We start from the raw sequence: 14,157 nt of genomic DNA, 5'->3' as shown, positions 1-14,157 counted from the left end.
TGGTCACGGCTCCTATATGATCTTCAAAATTGAACCATGAGTCCAGGAGGACACCCAAGTTGCGAGCCCTATCAATGGGGGGTAACACCTCACCCCCCCATCGTTAAAGGTGGAATAGTTTGGTTAGCCCGAGATGCCGATATGCACAGCCACTCAGTCTTGGCAGGGTTGAGACGAAGCCTGTTTCTCCCCATCCAGACCTGGACTGCCTCCAGGCAATGGGACATCACGGCAAGGGCATCGCTGGGTTGGTTCAGGGTGGAGAAAAAAAGTTGGGTATCATCAGCGTACTGATGATACCCCACCCCGAAACCACGAATGACCTCGCCCAGCAGCTTCAAATAGATGTTGAACAGGAGGGGCGAGAGAACCGACCCCTGAGGAACTCCACAAACGAGAGGCCTCGGGGTGGATCTCTGCCCTCCCGTCAACACCGACTGCGAGCAGCCCAGGAGATAGGAGGAGAACCACCGTAAAACGGTGCCTCCCACTCCCATCCCCCTGAGACGCCACAGTAGGATACCATGGTCGATGGTATCGAAAGCTGCTGAGAGATCTAATAGGACTAGGACAGAGGAGCAACCTCTGTCCCGAGCCCACCAGAGATCATTCACCAGCACGACCAATGCTGTCTCCGTGCTGTGCCCGGGCCTGAAACTAGAGATCTCTTCAAGAAAATTGGAGAGATGAAGGGAACGTTTCATGCAAAAATGGGCATGATAAAGGACCAAAATAGCAGGGACCTAATAGAGGCAGAAGAGATTAAGAAGAGGTGGCAAAATTACACTATACAAGAATGAGCTTAACATCCCTGATAATCACAATGAGGTGGTCACTGACCTCGAGCCAGACATCCTAGAATGTGAAGTGAAGTGGGCCTTAGAAAAGCTGAGCAACAACAAAGATAGTGGAGGTGACAGTATTCCAGCTGAGCTATTCAAAATCTTAAAAGATGATGCAGTAAAAGTGCTACACTCAATTTGCCAGCAAATTTGGAAAACTCAACAGTGGCCACAGGATTGGAAAAGATCAGTTTACATTCCAATTCCAAAGAAAGGCAGTGCCAAAGAATGTTCAAACTATCACACTATTGCACTCATTTCTCATGTTAGTAAAGTTATGCTTAAAATCCTACAAGCTAGACTCCAGCAGTATGTGGATCGAGAACTACCAGAAGTACAGGTAGGATTTCAAAGAGGCAGAGGAAATAGAGATCAAATTGCCAACATACACTGGATCATGGAGAAAGCTAGGGAGTTCCAGAAAAACATCTACTTCTGCTTCATTGATTATGCTAAAGCCTTTGATTGTGTGGTTCACAACAAACTGTGGCAAGTTCTTAAAGAGATGGGAGTACCAGACCATCTTATTTGTCTCTTGAGAAACCTATATGCGTGTCAAGAAGCAACAGTGAGAACTGGACATGGAACCCACTGATTGGTTCAAAATTGGGAAAGGAGTCCGGCAAGGCTCTATACTGTTACCCTCCCCTTTTAACTTATATGCAGAGCACATCATGAGAAAGGCAGGGCTAGATGAATCAAAAGTTGGAATTAAGATTGCCGGGAGAAATATCAACAACCTAAGATATGCAGATGATACCACTCTAATGGCAGAAAGTGAAGAGGAACTAAAGAGCCTCTTGTTGCAAGTGAAGAAGGAGAGTGCAAAATTGGGTTGAAACTAAACATTAAGAAAACCAAGATCATGGCATCCGGCCCTCTCAATTCCTGGCAAATAGATGGGGAAGAAATGGAGGTAGTGACAGATTTTATTTTCTTGGACTCCAAGATCACCGCAGACGGGGACTGCAGCCAAGAAATTAAAAGACGCTTGCTCCTGGGGAGGAAAGCCATGGCAAACCTAGACAGCACACTAAATAGCAGAGACATCACCCTGCCAACAAAAGTGCGTATAATCAAGGCTATGGTCTTCCCAGTTGCAATGTATGGCAGTGAAAGCTGGACCATAAGAAATGCTGAGCGCCAAAGAATTAAAGCCTTTGAACTATGGTGCTGGAGAAGACTCCTGCGAGTCCCTTGGACTGCAAGGCGATCAAACCAGTCAGTCCTAGAGGAGATCAATCCTGACTGCTCTTTAGAAGGCCAGATCCTGAAGCTAAAACTCAAATACTTTGGCCACCTAATGAGAAGGAAGGACTCACTGGAGAAGAGCCTAATGCTGGGAAAGATTGAGGGCAATAGAAGAAGGGGATGACAGAGAATGAGGTGGCTGGATGGAGTCACTGAAGCAGTAGGCCTGAGCCTATGGACTCCAGAAGATAGTAGAGGACAGGAGGATCATTGTCCATGGGGTCGCAATGGGTCGGACACAACTTTGCAACTAACAACAACAATTCCAGTACTATGCATACCTACTTAAAAGTAAGCCATACAATGTTCATTGAGTTTATTCCCAGTTTAGTCTGTATAGATTACAGCTTCAATTTAATAAGTATGTGATTTGGTGGGGGTGAGTTTTATCACTGAAACAGTATCTTTTTTCCTGCTTTTATGAATGGGTAATAATAAAAATAATAATGAATCATGCCCTTCATCCACGCAGTGACACTGACAGACTCTATCTACCAAGGCAAATAGGTGGATGTGGAATGCTGCAAGTACATCAGATGGTTGAAGAAGAAAAAATGGCTTTGGAAGAATATCTGAAGGACAATGATGAAAATGCACTGAAATTAGTATATCAGGAAGGCTTACTAACTACTAGAGAGACCAAACTGGCCTACAAGAAAGACCAAATGAAGAACAGAATAGAGGCATGGGAAGACAAAGCACTACATGGCCAGTACATTAAAAAAAAATAGCTGGGAAAGCAGATAATAACCTGGCAATGGCTAAGAGCAGGAAAGTTGAAGAAAGAGACCGAGGGACTAATTCTGGCTGCACAAGACCAAGCCTTAAGGACAAATGCATACAAAGTCAAAATTGAGAAGACAGCAACAGACAGTTAGTGCCGCCTATGCAAAGAAGCTGAAGAAACAGTGGACCACCTGGTAAGCTGCTGCAAGAAGATCACAGACTGACTACAAGCAGCGGCATGACAAATAGCAACAATGGTGCATTGGAAGATCTGCAAGAAATATCATTTGACTGTAAGCAAGAACTGGTGGGATCATAAAATAAAGTCATAGAAAATGATAAAGTTAAACTGCTCTGGGACTTTAGAATTCAAACAGACAAGCACCTGCAACATAACACCCCGGACTTAACAACTGTCGATAAGAAAGACAAAAAAGTCTGGATAGTGGACATGGCAGTGCCTGGAGACAGCAGAATAGACGAGAAAGAACTGGAGAAGATAACAAAATACAAAGACCTACAAATAGAAATAGAAAGACTTTGGCAAAGGCAAGCAAGGGTAGTACCAATAGTAATAGTACCACTGGCATTGACAATTCACCATTAGTCAATTGCAAAAGGTGGCCTTACTAGGAACTGCTTCCATCCTGCGACGATATCTATAATACCATCAAACATCCACATCTGCCTATCCCAAGTCCTTGGTAAGGACTCAATAGGTAGACAAAAATGCCAAAACCAGTCTGAACATCTGGGTGACTGTGTGATGATGATTAATAATAATACTAATAATGCTAATAATACTAATACTAATAATACTAATACTAATAATACTAATCAGGGCTTTTTTTCTCATAGAACGCTCCGAACGGAGTTCCGGCACCTTTTTTGGATGGAACCTTGTAGGGTAGGCAAGCTGGGTTGTATGACATGTGTGAGTTCTGGCACCTTTTTTCTTTTACAAAAAAAAGCACTGATACTAATAATAATAGATCATCACACTTCCAGTGTTGGAGCATTCACATTCACAGCTCAGCTATTGTGCATGATTTAATAAATCGCCGGAAAGCAAAGAAGGCGCTCGGGAGACGGCAGCAACCCCGTCTGGGGCTCCTGCAATTGCGCCGCTTAAACTTTGCTTCCAAGGGGGGGGGGGGTTGGCTATGCCCGATTTCAGCGGCACCCATTGCCTCTAGGACCCAGCGGTCTCCGGCGCACTTTTTTCAGGGAGCCGGCGAGCCGCCGCCGTTCATGCCCATGTATGTGCCGCGGTGGCTGACTCGCTGGAGCCGGGCGCTGAGGGCGCGGGCGCTCCATTAAAATAGCCCCGCGACGCGCCATCATCCCGGAGCCGCGTTGCTTGAAGGCAGCAGCGGCGCCGCTGGAGTCACGCGCGCCGCAGCCCCTTCCCAGATGGAGGGGCTGGAGAAGTTCCAGAGCCCCGGGAAGGGCCGGGGCCTGCGGGCGCTCCGCCGCTTCGTCATTGGGGAGCTGCTCTTCTCTTGCCCGGCCTTCACTTGCGTGCTGACCGTCAACGAGAGGGGCAACCATTGCGAATGCTGCTTTGCCAGGTACCAGGCAGAGGGAGTCGGGCTGCCGGCCGCCCTGAGAGTTAGGACAGCGTTTCCCAACCTTAGGAACTTGAAGATGCGTGGACTTCAACTCCCAGAATTCCCCAGCCAGCTACGCTGGCTGGGGAATTCTGGGAGTTGAAGTCCACGCATCTTCAAGTTCCTAAGGTTGGGAAACGCTGAGTTAGGAGACGAGGTCGAGCGAGTGCTTCGGCCGCCCCCCTGGGTCCCACCATGATGCGAGGGTCCCTCGCTTCCGGGTGGCTCCCGAGAGATGTGAGCCGGAGGGGAGCTCGAAAGGCCTTCGTGGAACTTGCGCCTCTCGTGCTTTAATAGATATATATATATATATATATTATATATCTCCTCCTCCTCCTCCTCCCTAAACCCGGATGTTGGCTGTGGGCTGTGGCTAAGTGCAGCCGCTTCCTCCTTCTTCACCTTGTGTGCTTAATGCAGTTGTCAGATAGACAGCAGCTCAACAAGTGCCGGCCCTGCTTTGAGGGCAATCGCGTAGGGTGTGTTTGTGTGTGTGTGTGTGTGTGTGTGTGTGTGTGTGTGTGTGTTTCCTGGTCTGCGAGGGAGGCACAGGTGTTCTGAACAGATTCAGTCTCACCTTGTGCTGTTGTTTCTATTGTCCTGCAGCTGAATTGTGGCCCTAAAATGGGACCTGGGATGTAATTTCATTCACTGCCTGTTTATTGCATTCTTCCTTCAGCCCATGCCATGAAAAGCACTCCGCATTGTCAAATGAAACACCTACGCGGGTTTGGAATAGTTTGAGTTGATTTTGGTGCCTGAAGTTGGTGTCAATTTTTAGAAACTGCATAAATAGACCTTCTCTAGGATGATCTATCCCCAGCTGGGTCCTTTGGGAATTTTTCTGCTTTATCATCAACACTGTTAATGTGGTCCAAGCACTTTGCTGTCAGTCTTTTTTTTTAAAAAAAAAAACAACTTTCCCCATATTATAACACATTGCATAATATGTCCAAAATATAAATTAAGTCTGGTCATTTAGGCCGTGGGTTCAGAACTCTGCACTGCATTCATTCTGTTTCATTTGTTTGAGGACTGACCACAAAGGGTCTCGGCAATCTTCTCCTACACCAAAGTTCAGAAGCTTCAATATTATTAATGTCCTTCAAAGTTCATGCAGTGTTATAGGGGAAAAAATGTTGCGTGCATGTTTCTGATCTTTGTATAAACATGTTACAATATCAGTATATCTTTTCCAGGCCTTCAAAGCTACTTACTTACTGCTAGGCTTGGTGCATTTCTTTCTGCTTCCTTTACTATTAATCTGATAGACAGAATCTGTCTACCACTTCTATATCTTCATTGTCAACTCTAAGATTTATAAGTCCCATTTTTTTCATTGTGTTCCTTGACATTCATTAGCTGAGCTTGTAGACCAGGGGTGTCAAACTCACAACGTCACGTGACATGTTGTGACTTTTTTGCCATTGCCGGCAATGGGGTGGGCGCGGTTTTGCTATGATGCATACGGCCTGCGGGCCGGCAGTTTGACACCCCTGTTGCAGATCATTTCCATTTTTAGATAATAAAATAATATTTTAAATTGGCTCATCGGCATCTACAATCTCTTTTGTGTTTACTTCAGTCCCTGACAATGTCCAATTATAGAAAATAGTATATTTCCATTTATAAAGCCTGCATGTATTTGATAAGTTGGACACAATATTTGAGGACACAATGACTCTTCATAATTCATAGATGGTAACTAAATCTTATTTCAGTGTAATTAAAATGAAACTGGCCTACGCTGTATTTTAGAAGAGCAGACAACAGTGTCATTTGCTTATGATGGCATGATGGGTGGGAGTTGCAAGGAACAATCTCTATGTGGAGATATTTTCAGTAAGATAAACTATTGGGGGCTTGATCTGAAGATGTCTAATTCCATTGACTGGGTTCCCAAGCAAGTCCTATTCTTTTTCATGTTTAATTCTCCTTTGAATGGCCTTGCTTGGATTTCACCAATCCTTTGGATCCACCAAGACCCCTACAGAACTTTTTAAATCAGAACAATTTCTAATGCAATCCTGGATGTGTAATTACTGAGAAGCAAGTCTCATCCTGATAGGAGGCCTACAAACTTGCGAGTATGTATTTATGTATTGCGGTATATGTGCTGATTTGTTTGTGGAAGAAATGGAAAAATTAAAATGAACATAAATAAAATAAAAAGATGGGATATCTTTTATATTTTCCTGTCATCTTATTTTCCCAATTATTTGCATAGCCTCACTATTAATAAAAGTGGGGATGCATCATCTCTACATGATGGATTATATATATTAGGGCCTAATATAAAGTTAATAATATAATTAACTGAAAATAATATAAACTATTTTAAAAGTTTAAGAGTACAGAGAAGAGCAACAAAGATGATTAGGGGACTGGAGGCTAAAACTTATAAGGAACGGTTGCTGGAATTGGGTATGTCTAGTTTAATGAAGAGAAGGGCGAGGGGGGGGACATGATAACAGAGTTCTAATATCTCAGAGGCTGCCACAAGCTATTCTCCAAAGCACTTGAAGGCAGGACAAGAAGCAACGGATGGAAACTAATCAAGGAGAGAAGCAACCTAGAACTAAGGAGAAACTTCCTGACAGTTAGAACAATTAACCAGTGGAACAACCTGCCTCCAGAAGCAGTGAATGCTCCAACACTGAAAGTTTTTATGAAGAGACTGGACAGCAATTTGTCTGAAATGGTACAGGCTTTCCTGCCTGAGCAGGGGGTTGGACTAGATGACCTCCAAGGTCCCTTCCAACTTTTTATTTTTATTATTATTATTATTATTATTATTATTATTATTATTATTATTATTATTATTATTATTATTGAATTAACCAATAAAAATAGAAAGCAATAAAATAAAATTATATAATTTTCTCTAGTTGCCTCTGCCTGCCCAGAATGGGTCCAACTCTGAATTTTATCAATTTAAAAATGACACCTTGAGAGATCCAGGAAATGTACTTGGTTGAAATTCCTAACCCCTTAAATGATCTCCCTTCAGAGATTTGTGTGTTCTTTGCCTTATTTTATTCAAGAAATTATTGAAGACCTGGTTGTTGTCCTAGGCCTTGGAGACAGGGTGACTATGAGCCCTTTTTTGTTTATATTTTGCTTTGCTTTATTTTGTTTAGGGTCAGTTTTTCTATTTTGCCGGTCTAGTCTGTTGTATTCTTTTTACATAATGGTTTTTTTAGTTGTAAGCCAGAATCAATTGGAAGTCAATTGGCCGAGAAATAAATAAAAAAATCAAATAAAATAGTGATTAAAATGAGCTAACATGTAAAATAAAAAAAAATGATCCACACAATATTAAAATATGATTATCCTTTAATATATACTGTTTTTAGTTCAGATTGTTTTAGGGAACTTAAACTTTCAATAAACCTTTATATTCATTTGAGCAGCCTGAACTACTAACCATCAGAGCAACGTGGCGGTAGATAAGAATCAATGGAATTCAAGGTGGTCTGGACTTAGATCTCTTGTGGGAGTGAAGGGACTCAAGACTGATGACATGTTTGACCCCCTCCCTCCGGCTCAGCCTGATTAATTCCTACAGAACTATTGAGCAATGCATTATTCTGTACTATGGTTAAATAAATAAGTTGTTATACTTAATGGGGTAGGAAGTTTTATTGTGATAAAAAGCTTGTAACATTTGTAGCTTAATAGATGGACTAAACAGGAACATAAAGCCAAAATGAAGAAGCCTTGTGTGAAAAACTAAGTACACCCTTACTGCTTCCATACTTATAAAGAGGCTAGGTAGCAGCCAGGTACTGCTAATCAAGGGTCCTGGATCAATTGGTCAACAGCAAGCGTGACCATAAAAGCCGAACTTTTAGGAGTTTGCTGGTCTCTAGCATTGAGGTGTGTGTTAATACAACGCCAAAGATTAAAGACATCAAGGATGGTAGAGAAGCATTTGTTGCTGCCCATCAATCTGGGGAAAGTTATAAGACTATTTCCAAGCAATTTAAACTCCATCATTCTACAGTGAAGAATATTATACACAAGTGGAAAACATTCAAAACAATAGCCAATTTTCCCAGGAGTGGACATCTCAGAAAATTCACCCCAAGGCCAGACTGTGCAATGATCAGAGAAATTGCAAAAAAATCCAAGAGTTACATCTTAGACTGTACATACCTTAAATGCTAAAGTTCATGACAGTACAATTATAAAAAGACTGAACAAGTATGGTTTGTTTGGAAGGGCTGCCCAGAGAAAGCCTCTTCTCTCTAAAAAGAACATGGTAGAACAGCTTAGGATTTGCAAAGTTGCTTTGACTTTGCTGGATCTCATGGCTTCCCATATTTCCTGTGCATCATTTAAGTCCAAAGAATCACCATGGGAACAGAGCTAACAGCACCTGATATCATAGAGGAAAAACATAATATTTGGCAATGTTATGCTTAGGTGATAAAGCAATTTTCAAAAAGTAACTAGAAGAGCAGAGGTAGATACAATTTGGGGGCTGGTGACCTGCTTAAAAATTCAAAAGCCCATGGGGGCTTTTACAAAATGGATCTAACAAAAATGTCAAGTAGGAGTGAATGTAATAACATCAAGAGACATATCCACAGGCAGAGTGGTGCCCATGGGCCGAAAACTGCCCACCCTGGTCTAGAGAATAAAGCTCATATTGGCAACTTTTGATAATAATGATAATTGTTATACGTAACCATGAGGCTGCCCTTGTCCTTATAGGGGTTACTCGTTTTTTTGCATGCTGCAATACTAAAGGCTATTATTGTAAAGAAAGCATGACCATTTTATACTTACCTCTATTTAGGAAAGAAGGATTGTCCCGGTGTGGAAAATGCAAGCAGGCTTTTTACTGCAATGTAGAATGCCAGGTGAGTATCCCAATAAATCTGGATTTTTTTTCCTTAATGCTGTGTTTCTGAATGTCTCTATTTCAGTTAATAATTGCCATATACTGTAGTTTGGAGAGGGAAACAGGGATTGAAGAGTTCAGTGTAGCACTAAGAAAGGCTGCAAAGAAATTCCCCCTTGCTGACTGGGGGATTCTGGGAGTTGAAGTCCACCCAAGTTAAAAGTTGCCAAGGTTGAGAAACACTGCCATAACGAGTCACTGAGGATCAGCTGTGCTGGATCATAGGACTGCTGAGCCATTAGATTAGTTGACTGCTACATGGCCCTAATTGCTTCAAAAGCTTCTGCCTACTTTTAGGGAACCAGATGGTTTAACATTATTTCACTAAGCCGATGAGGAAGCTTGTGCCTATCTGAGCAATCGGAAATAAAGACTAGATTTAGCTTGGGGAGGGGGGTGAGTGGGTGGGGAGAATCTGTTTGCAAATGTACTTCATTGCTGCTAATAATAATAGCGTGTGTTTACAAACCAACTGTGCCTGGTAGTAGTTATATACTAGTACTATTCCATAGACAAAGAAGTACTATTAGGCTAATTTTGAATATTTATTACCACTTTGAAAACTTTTGTGCACAAAAGAGAGGGGTTTTTTTAAGCTTAAGTTAGAAGTGTTTTTCAGTTTAGAGCATTCCTATATAATTGTTGTATGTGGATTTCCACTGCCACATTGAAGATTTCTGTTTGTATTCTAGATTTAAACTACCGGTAGTCAGTATGGAATTAATTTACATTGCTAAGAGGTTATATATCAGGAAAGTGAAGTCTAAGAAATAATATGAAAATAGAATTGAATCAAGCAAAATTAAATTATGATGGATGGTTTACCCTAGAAAGATTGCTATATAGATTGATATTTTTGTAAAATCTTCGTTATTGATATGCTGCTTCATTGCTACTTTTTATAAATGAATTGGAATCCATGTATCTTTTCTCTTCTTAGGCTAGCAAAGAATGAGAAACAGAAGCAAACTTCACTTTTCTTCGTTTTGAGCTAGAATAGTTTGGTGTACAGAAGCAAAAGTGACAGTAGATAGAAAGTAAAGGATAGAAGGATAGAAAGTAAAATGATAAACATAATAAATTATTAGCCTATAGAGAAATTAAACCAGTGGGGAAGCTAAAATATATTAAAATTTAAAGATACTGGGGACAGGTGTGATTGTGATTGAATATATAATTTGTTTATTGTCTGAAATTAGACCTTATGGAGTTTAGGAGACAGTATCATGACAAAAGTTGTTGTTGTTGTTAGTTGTGAAGTCATGTCTGACCCATCGCGACCCTATGGACAATGTTCCTCCAGGCCTTCCTGTCCTCTACCATCTTCTGAGCCCATTTAAGCTCATGCCTACCTCATTCTCTGTCGTCCCCTTCTTCTCTTGCCCTCAATCTTTCCCAGCATTAGGCTCTTCTCCAGTGAGTCCTTCCTTCTCATTAGGTGGCCAAAGTATTTGAGTTTTAGCTTCAGGATCTGGCCTTCTAAAGAGCAGTCAGGGTTGATCTCCTCTAGGACTGACCGGTTTGATCACCTTGCAGTCCAAGGAACTCGCAGGAGTCTTCTCCAGCACCATAGTTCAAAGGCTTCAATTCTTTCATGACAAAAGACTCACCATCAAAATAGCCTTACCTATGGTTATCCCATTCCCAGACAACAATTTCAGTCATCTTTTACCACTTTCTTTTTCTACCACTTTCTTTTTCTACCTTCCATTTTTTCCACCACCTAATGAAGACCAATACCATTCTTTCTTCTCAATAGATGGTTTGCAAAAGGCTTTTAAAATTAGGCCAAGGCCATCCCTTTCTCTCCTTTTTCTGATAGATTCTTTCTGAGTCTATCTAGAACTGACTCTAAACTGAACTATTCAGAACTGACAAAAACTGAGAAGAATTTCTTGTCCTTATTAGAATTGCTGTTTGCACTCTGAATTTTTTTGTTGCTGTTGTTTAAACACCAAAATTGAGGTAATGCTTTTGGAATACGTTCTGTTTTTCAGTAGTCCAGATAAGCTGACTTACTTTTGTATATCTGTATGCTTCTTATTTATTTTATTGTCTGGAAGGTTTCTGTGTATTAGTTTACTGAAACTGTCATATACTGCAAATGCCAAGCAGTGCAGCTGTAAAAATACCTCAGAAAAAGTAATTCTGCGCTCATTGATGAATGTGCAACAGATTTGTACGGACTGAAGTATATTTAGGAATTGGGAGGATTAAATCTGTTTTGACTATCCATATTTTTCCTGTGCTTAGGAGTAGCAATATGATTTTATCATGAATTGCACGAAGGGCCACGAAAGAGTCACAGGCATATTTTTTCTTGCTAGCTTCATAATAAGGGGAGATGAATATAGTTTTACAATGGCTTACTTGGATTTGTGTAACAGCAGTGTTTGGAAATGAAATAAAATTTTAGATTTGAAATCCTCTGAAATAACAGTTAATTCAAGTTCTTTCTTAAATTTGAGATTTCCTTCTTTCAATTGGACTTACAGTAAAAGTAATTTAAGTCCAATCCACTTCATAAACCCTGAAGGGCCATGCCTTCTGGTTTGTTTGAACACCACAGATTAATTCCACTCCCAGCTTTAATGCTTTGTACAGAACACTCTCTGACAGCATCCCCACCATGTGGTGTTATTGCGGCCTGATCCTTTTTAGTGCTACTGCCAGCTCACCAAGATCAAAGGCAGAAGTAAATTAAGTAGTTCTGGGGAATCTGCTGTTCTGGTGAAATTCCTTTTTCCTGAAGGAAAACCCATCTGAAGCCACCACTATCCTGGTCAAACTAAGACTCTTTATAAGTGTGATAATTTCTTTAAAACAAACAAACAAAAAATCACACATTTTTTGAGGTTGAGCATGCAGAAAATACTTCTTTTCCCTATTTTGGGCGGTGTCTCTTTCTGTTGTTTGTATAAATACATGGCTTTATTCCTAATTTCATTTTGAGGTTGGTGGTGTTCAGATGCTTCAATGTATGTAGAGTTCTTGTTCTGAATAGTCATACATTGTGGTTCCTTTTGAGCGACTGTTGGTTTGTTTATCTTCCCATCCATGTTTTACGGGTGTGTGGGAGGAGATGGGGGAAAGGGAAAAAGTATGTATCTTCTGTTCCCCCTATAACTTCTCAATAGATTGCTTTTTGTATATGTATTATTACTTGGATTTCTCATAATTACTCAGCTTGTAATTATTCTGAATAAATTAAGTACCTCTGAGGAATCTGGCTGAATCTTCAATAGTAATGTGGATGATTAATTACCTTGCTTCTGGTGTAGCACTCTGGCTGTCACCACAAAGCAAGCCGGTAAACCATCTTCCAAGATTCTTCCACCAGGATTTTTGGACACTTAAAAGTGAAGCAGATTAACATTTATATGACTCTTTAAGGTGCAATCATATAATAATTTCATAATGGCCTTCCTCCAGATATAATGGACGTTGCATGGCTTTATTTACTGTATCTTGATTGTCTATATTCTGAGCTCAGAATATAGATAAAGGTACAATATGAATAAGAGCTATATATGGTTTTAAGAAAGATTAGTTTATAAGGTTATGGCTTGGAGTTAGTTAATTTATGTTTAATGGTTATGAGCACAGTGAATAATTATGAAGCAAAACATTGTGCTTTCCTTGTATCTGAGTCTTGGTGGAAACAGAGCTGACATCTATTAAAAAAGCACCATGCGTATTTTTTCCCCTATTTTTAGGATTAGCATCCTTTTTATCTCCCAGTTATAGAAATAGATGAAATTGAGCCTGGGAGTTCGATCTTGTCAAACCTTGTGATGATATGATGTCACTAGTCTTGTCCCTTGCAATTCAGAGGAAAGGGCCCGCAGATTAAATCTGTTTGCAACTGCATTTCTAATTTATACAGCTATCTTAAAGTCATATTTTCATCTTGTTCAGAGGATGCTGTTGATTGGTCTTCACTTGTGTGTCGAGAGGATAATTCTAGGTCATTGCAAGACCTTCTTGCTCCACGGATGGTAACTAACACCTCAGGCTGTATGCATGGCTTTTAAGCTACGGACTACATTGCATCACTAGAAGATAAAAAAATATGTTTAAAAGTGTCTCTTTCACCATTATTTTAATTTGAAGCTATCAATTAAATTTAACATTAACTATGATGTGCATAGTTCTTGGATTGTCTTTTCTTTTTGAATCTTGCTAGCAGACTTGAGTACTTGTTCAAGTAAAAAAGAAATGTTACCTTTTGGCATGGCAATTTTTATGGCTTAGCTGGTTTCACAATGATGTTGATTGTAATTCTGGGGAATCTGCTGTTCTGCTGAAATTCCTTTTTCCTGAAGGAAAAGCCACCTGACTGTATATAATTTAAGATAGCTAGTCTTTCCAAAATAGCCAGTATCCCAATCAAGTCCAGATGATTTGCCAAATCTTGTAAGTTATATACTTATAACCTTATAAGTAATATGTTTCAAGTCAAAGAATTTTAGATCTACCGTACTTCTCCCTGTTACGTTTCCACTTCAGAAACTGATTAACAGTACTGAAAATAATTCTTGTTTTTGTTCCATTAGTCAGGCAAGGAAGGTATGTTGCAGACCCTGTCAGTTAAAGAACCCTGACTGGGGTCCAGAAAGAGAGTCTACTCTGCCACTGTCCCCACCCTTTGGAATCTTCTCCCCCAGAGGTGAGGCAGGCCTCCACTCTGCTGGCCTTCTGAAAAGGAGTCATAACATGGCTCTGCAGTCTTGCATGGAGAGCCCAAGGGAAGCTGGCTAGTCAGTGCACTGAAAGCCCTCCCTTCACCTTTTAATTAAATTGAACAGTGTTTAATCAT

The 14,157-nt window shown here is 40.6% G+C and overlaps 1 protein-coding gene across 1 annotated transcript in view; it reads left to right on the top strand.

The window, feature by feature from the left end:
• The first annotated feature begins 4,057 nt into the window (after positions 1–4,057).
• SMYD2 (SET and MYND domain containing 2) overlaps positions 4,058–14,157 on the top strand; it is a 39,715-nt gene continuing 29,615 nt past the window's right edge. Inside the window, exons 1-2 of the mRNA XM_083348924.1 lie at positions 4,058–4,390; positions 9,234–9,297. Coding sequence (XP_083205050.1) covers positions 4,233–4,390; positions 9,234–9,297 — 222 coding nt within the window. The 5' untranslated portion in view covers positions 4,058–4,232. The remainder of the gene's footprint in view (positions 4,391–9,233; positions 9,298–14,157) is intronic.

This window comes from Vipera ursinii (assembly GCF_947247035.1).
Source record: "Vipera ursinii genome assembly, chromosome: 1".
NCBI lineage: Eukaryota > Metazoa > Chordata > Lepidosauria > Squamata > Viperidae > Vipera > Vipera ursinii.
The sequence above is the reverse complement of the archived record's forward strand: the minus strand, read 5'-3'. Positions and strand labels throughout refer to the sequence as shown.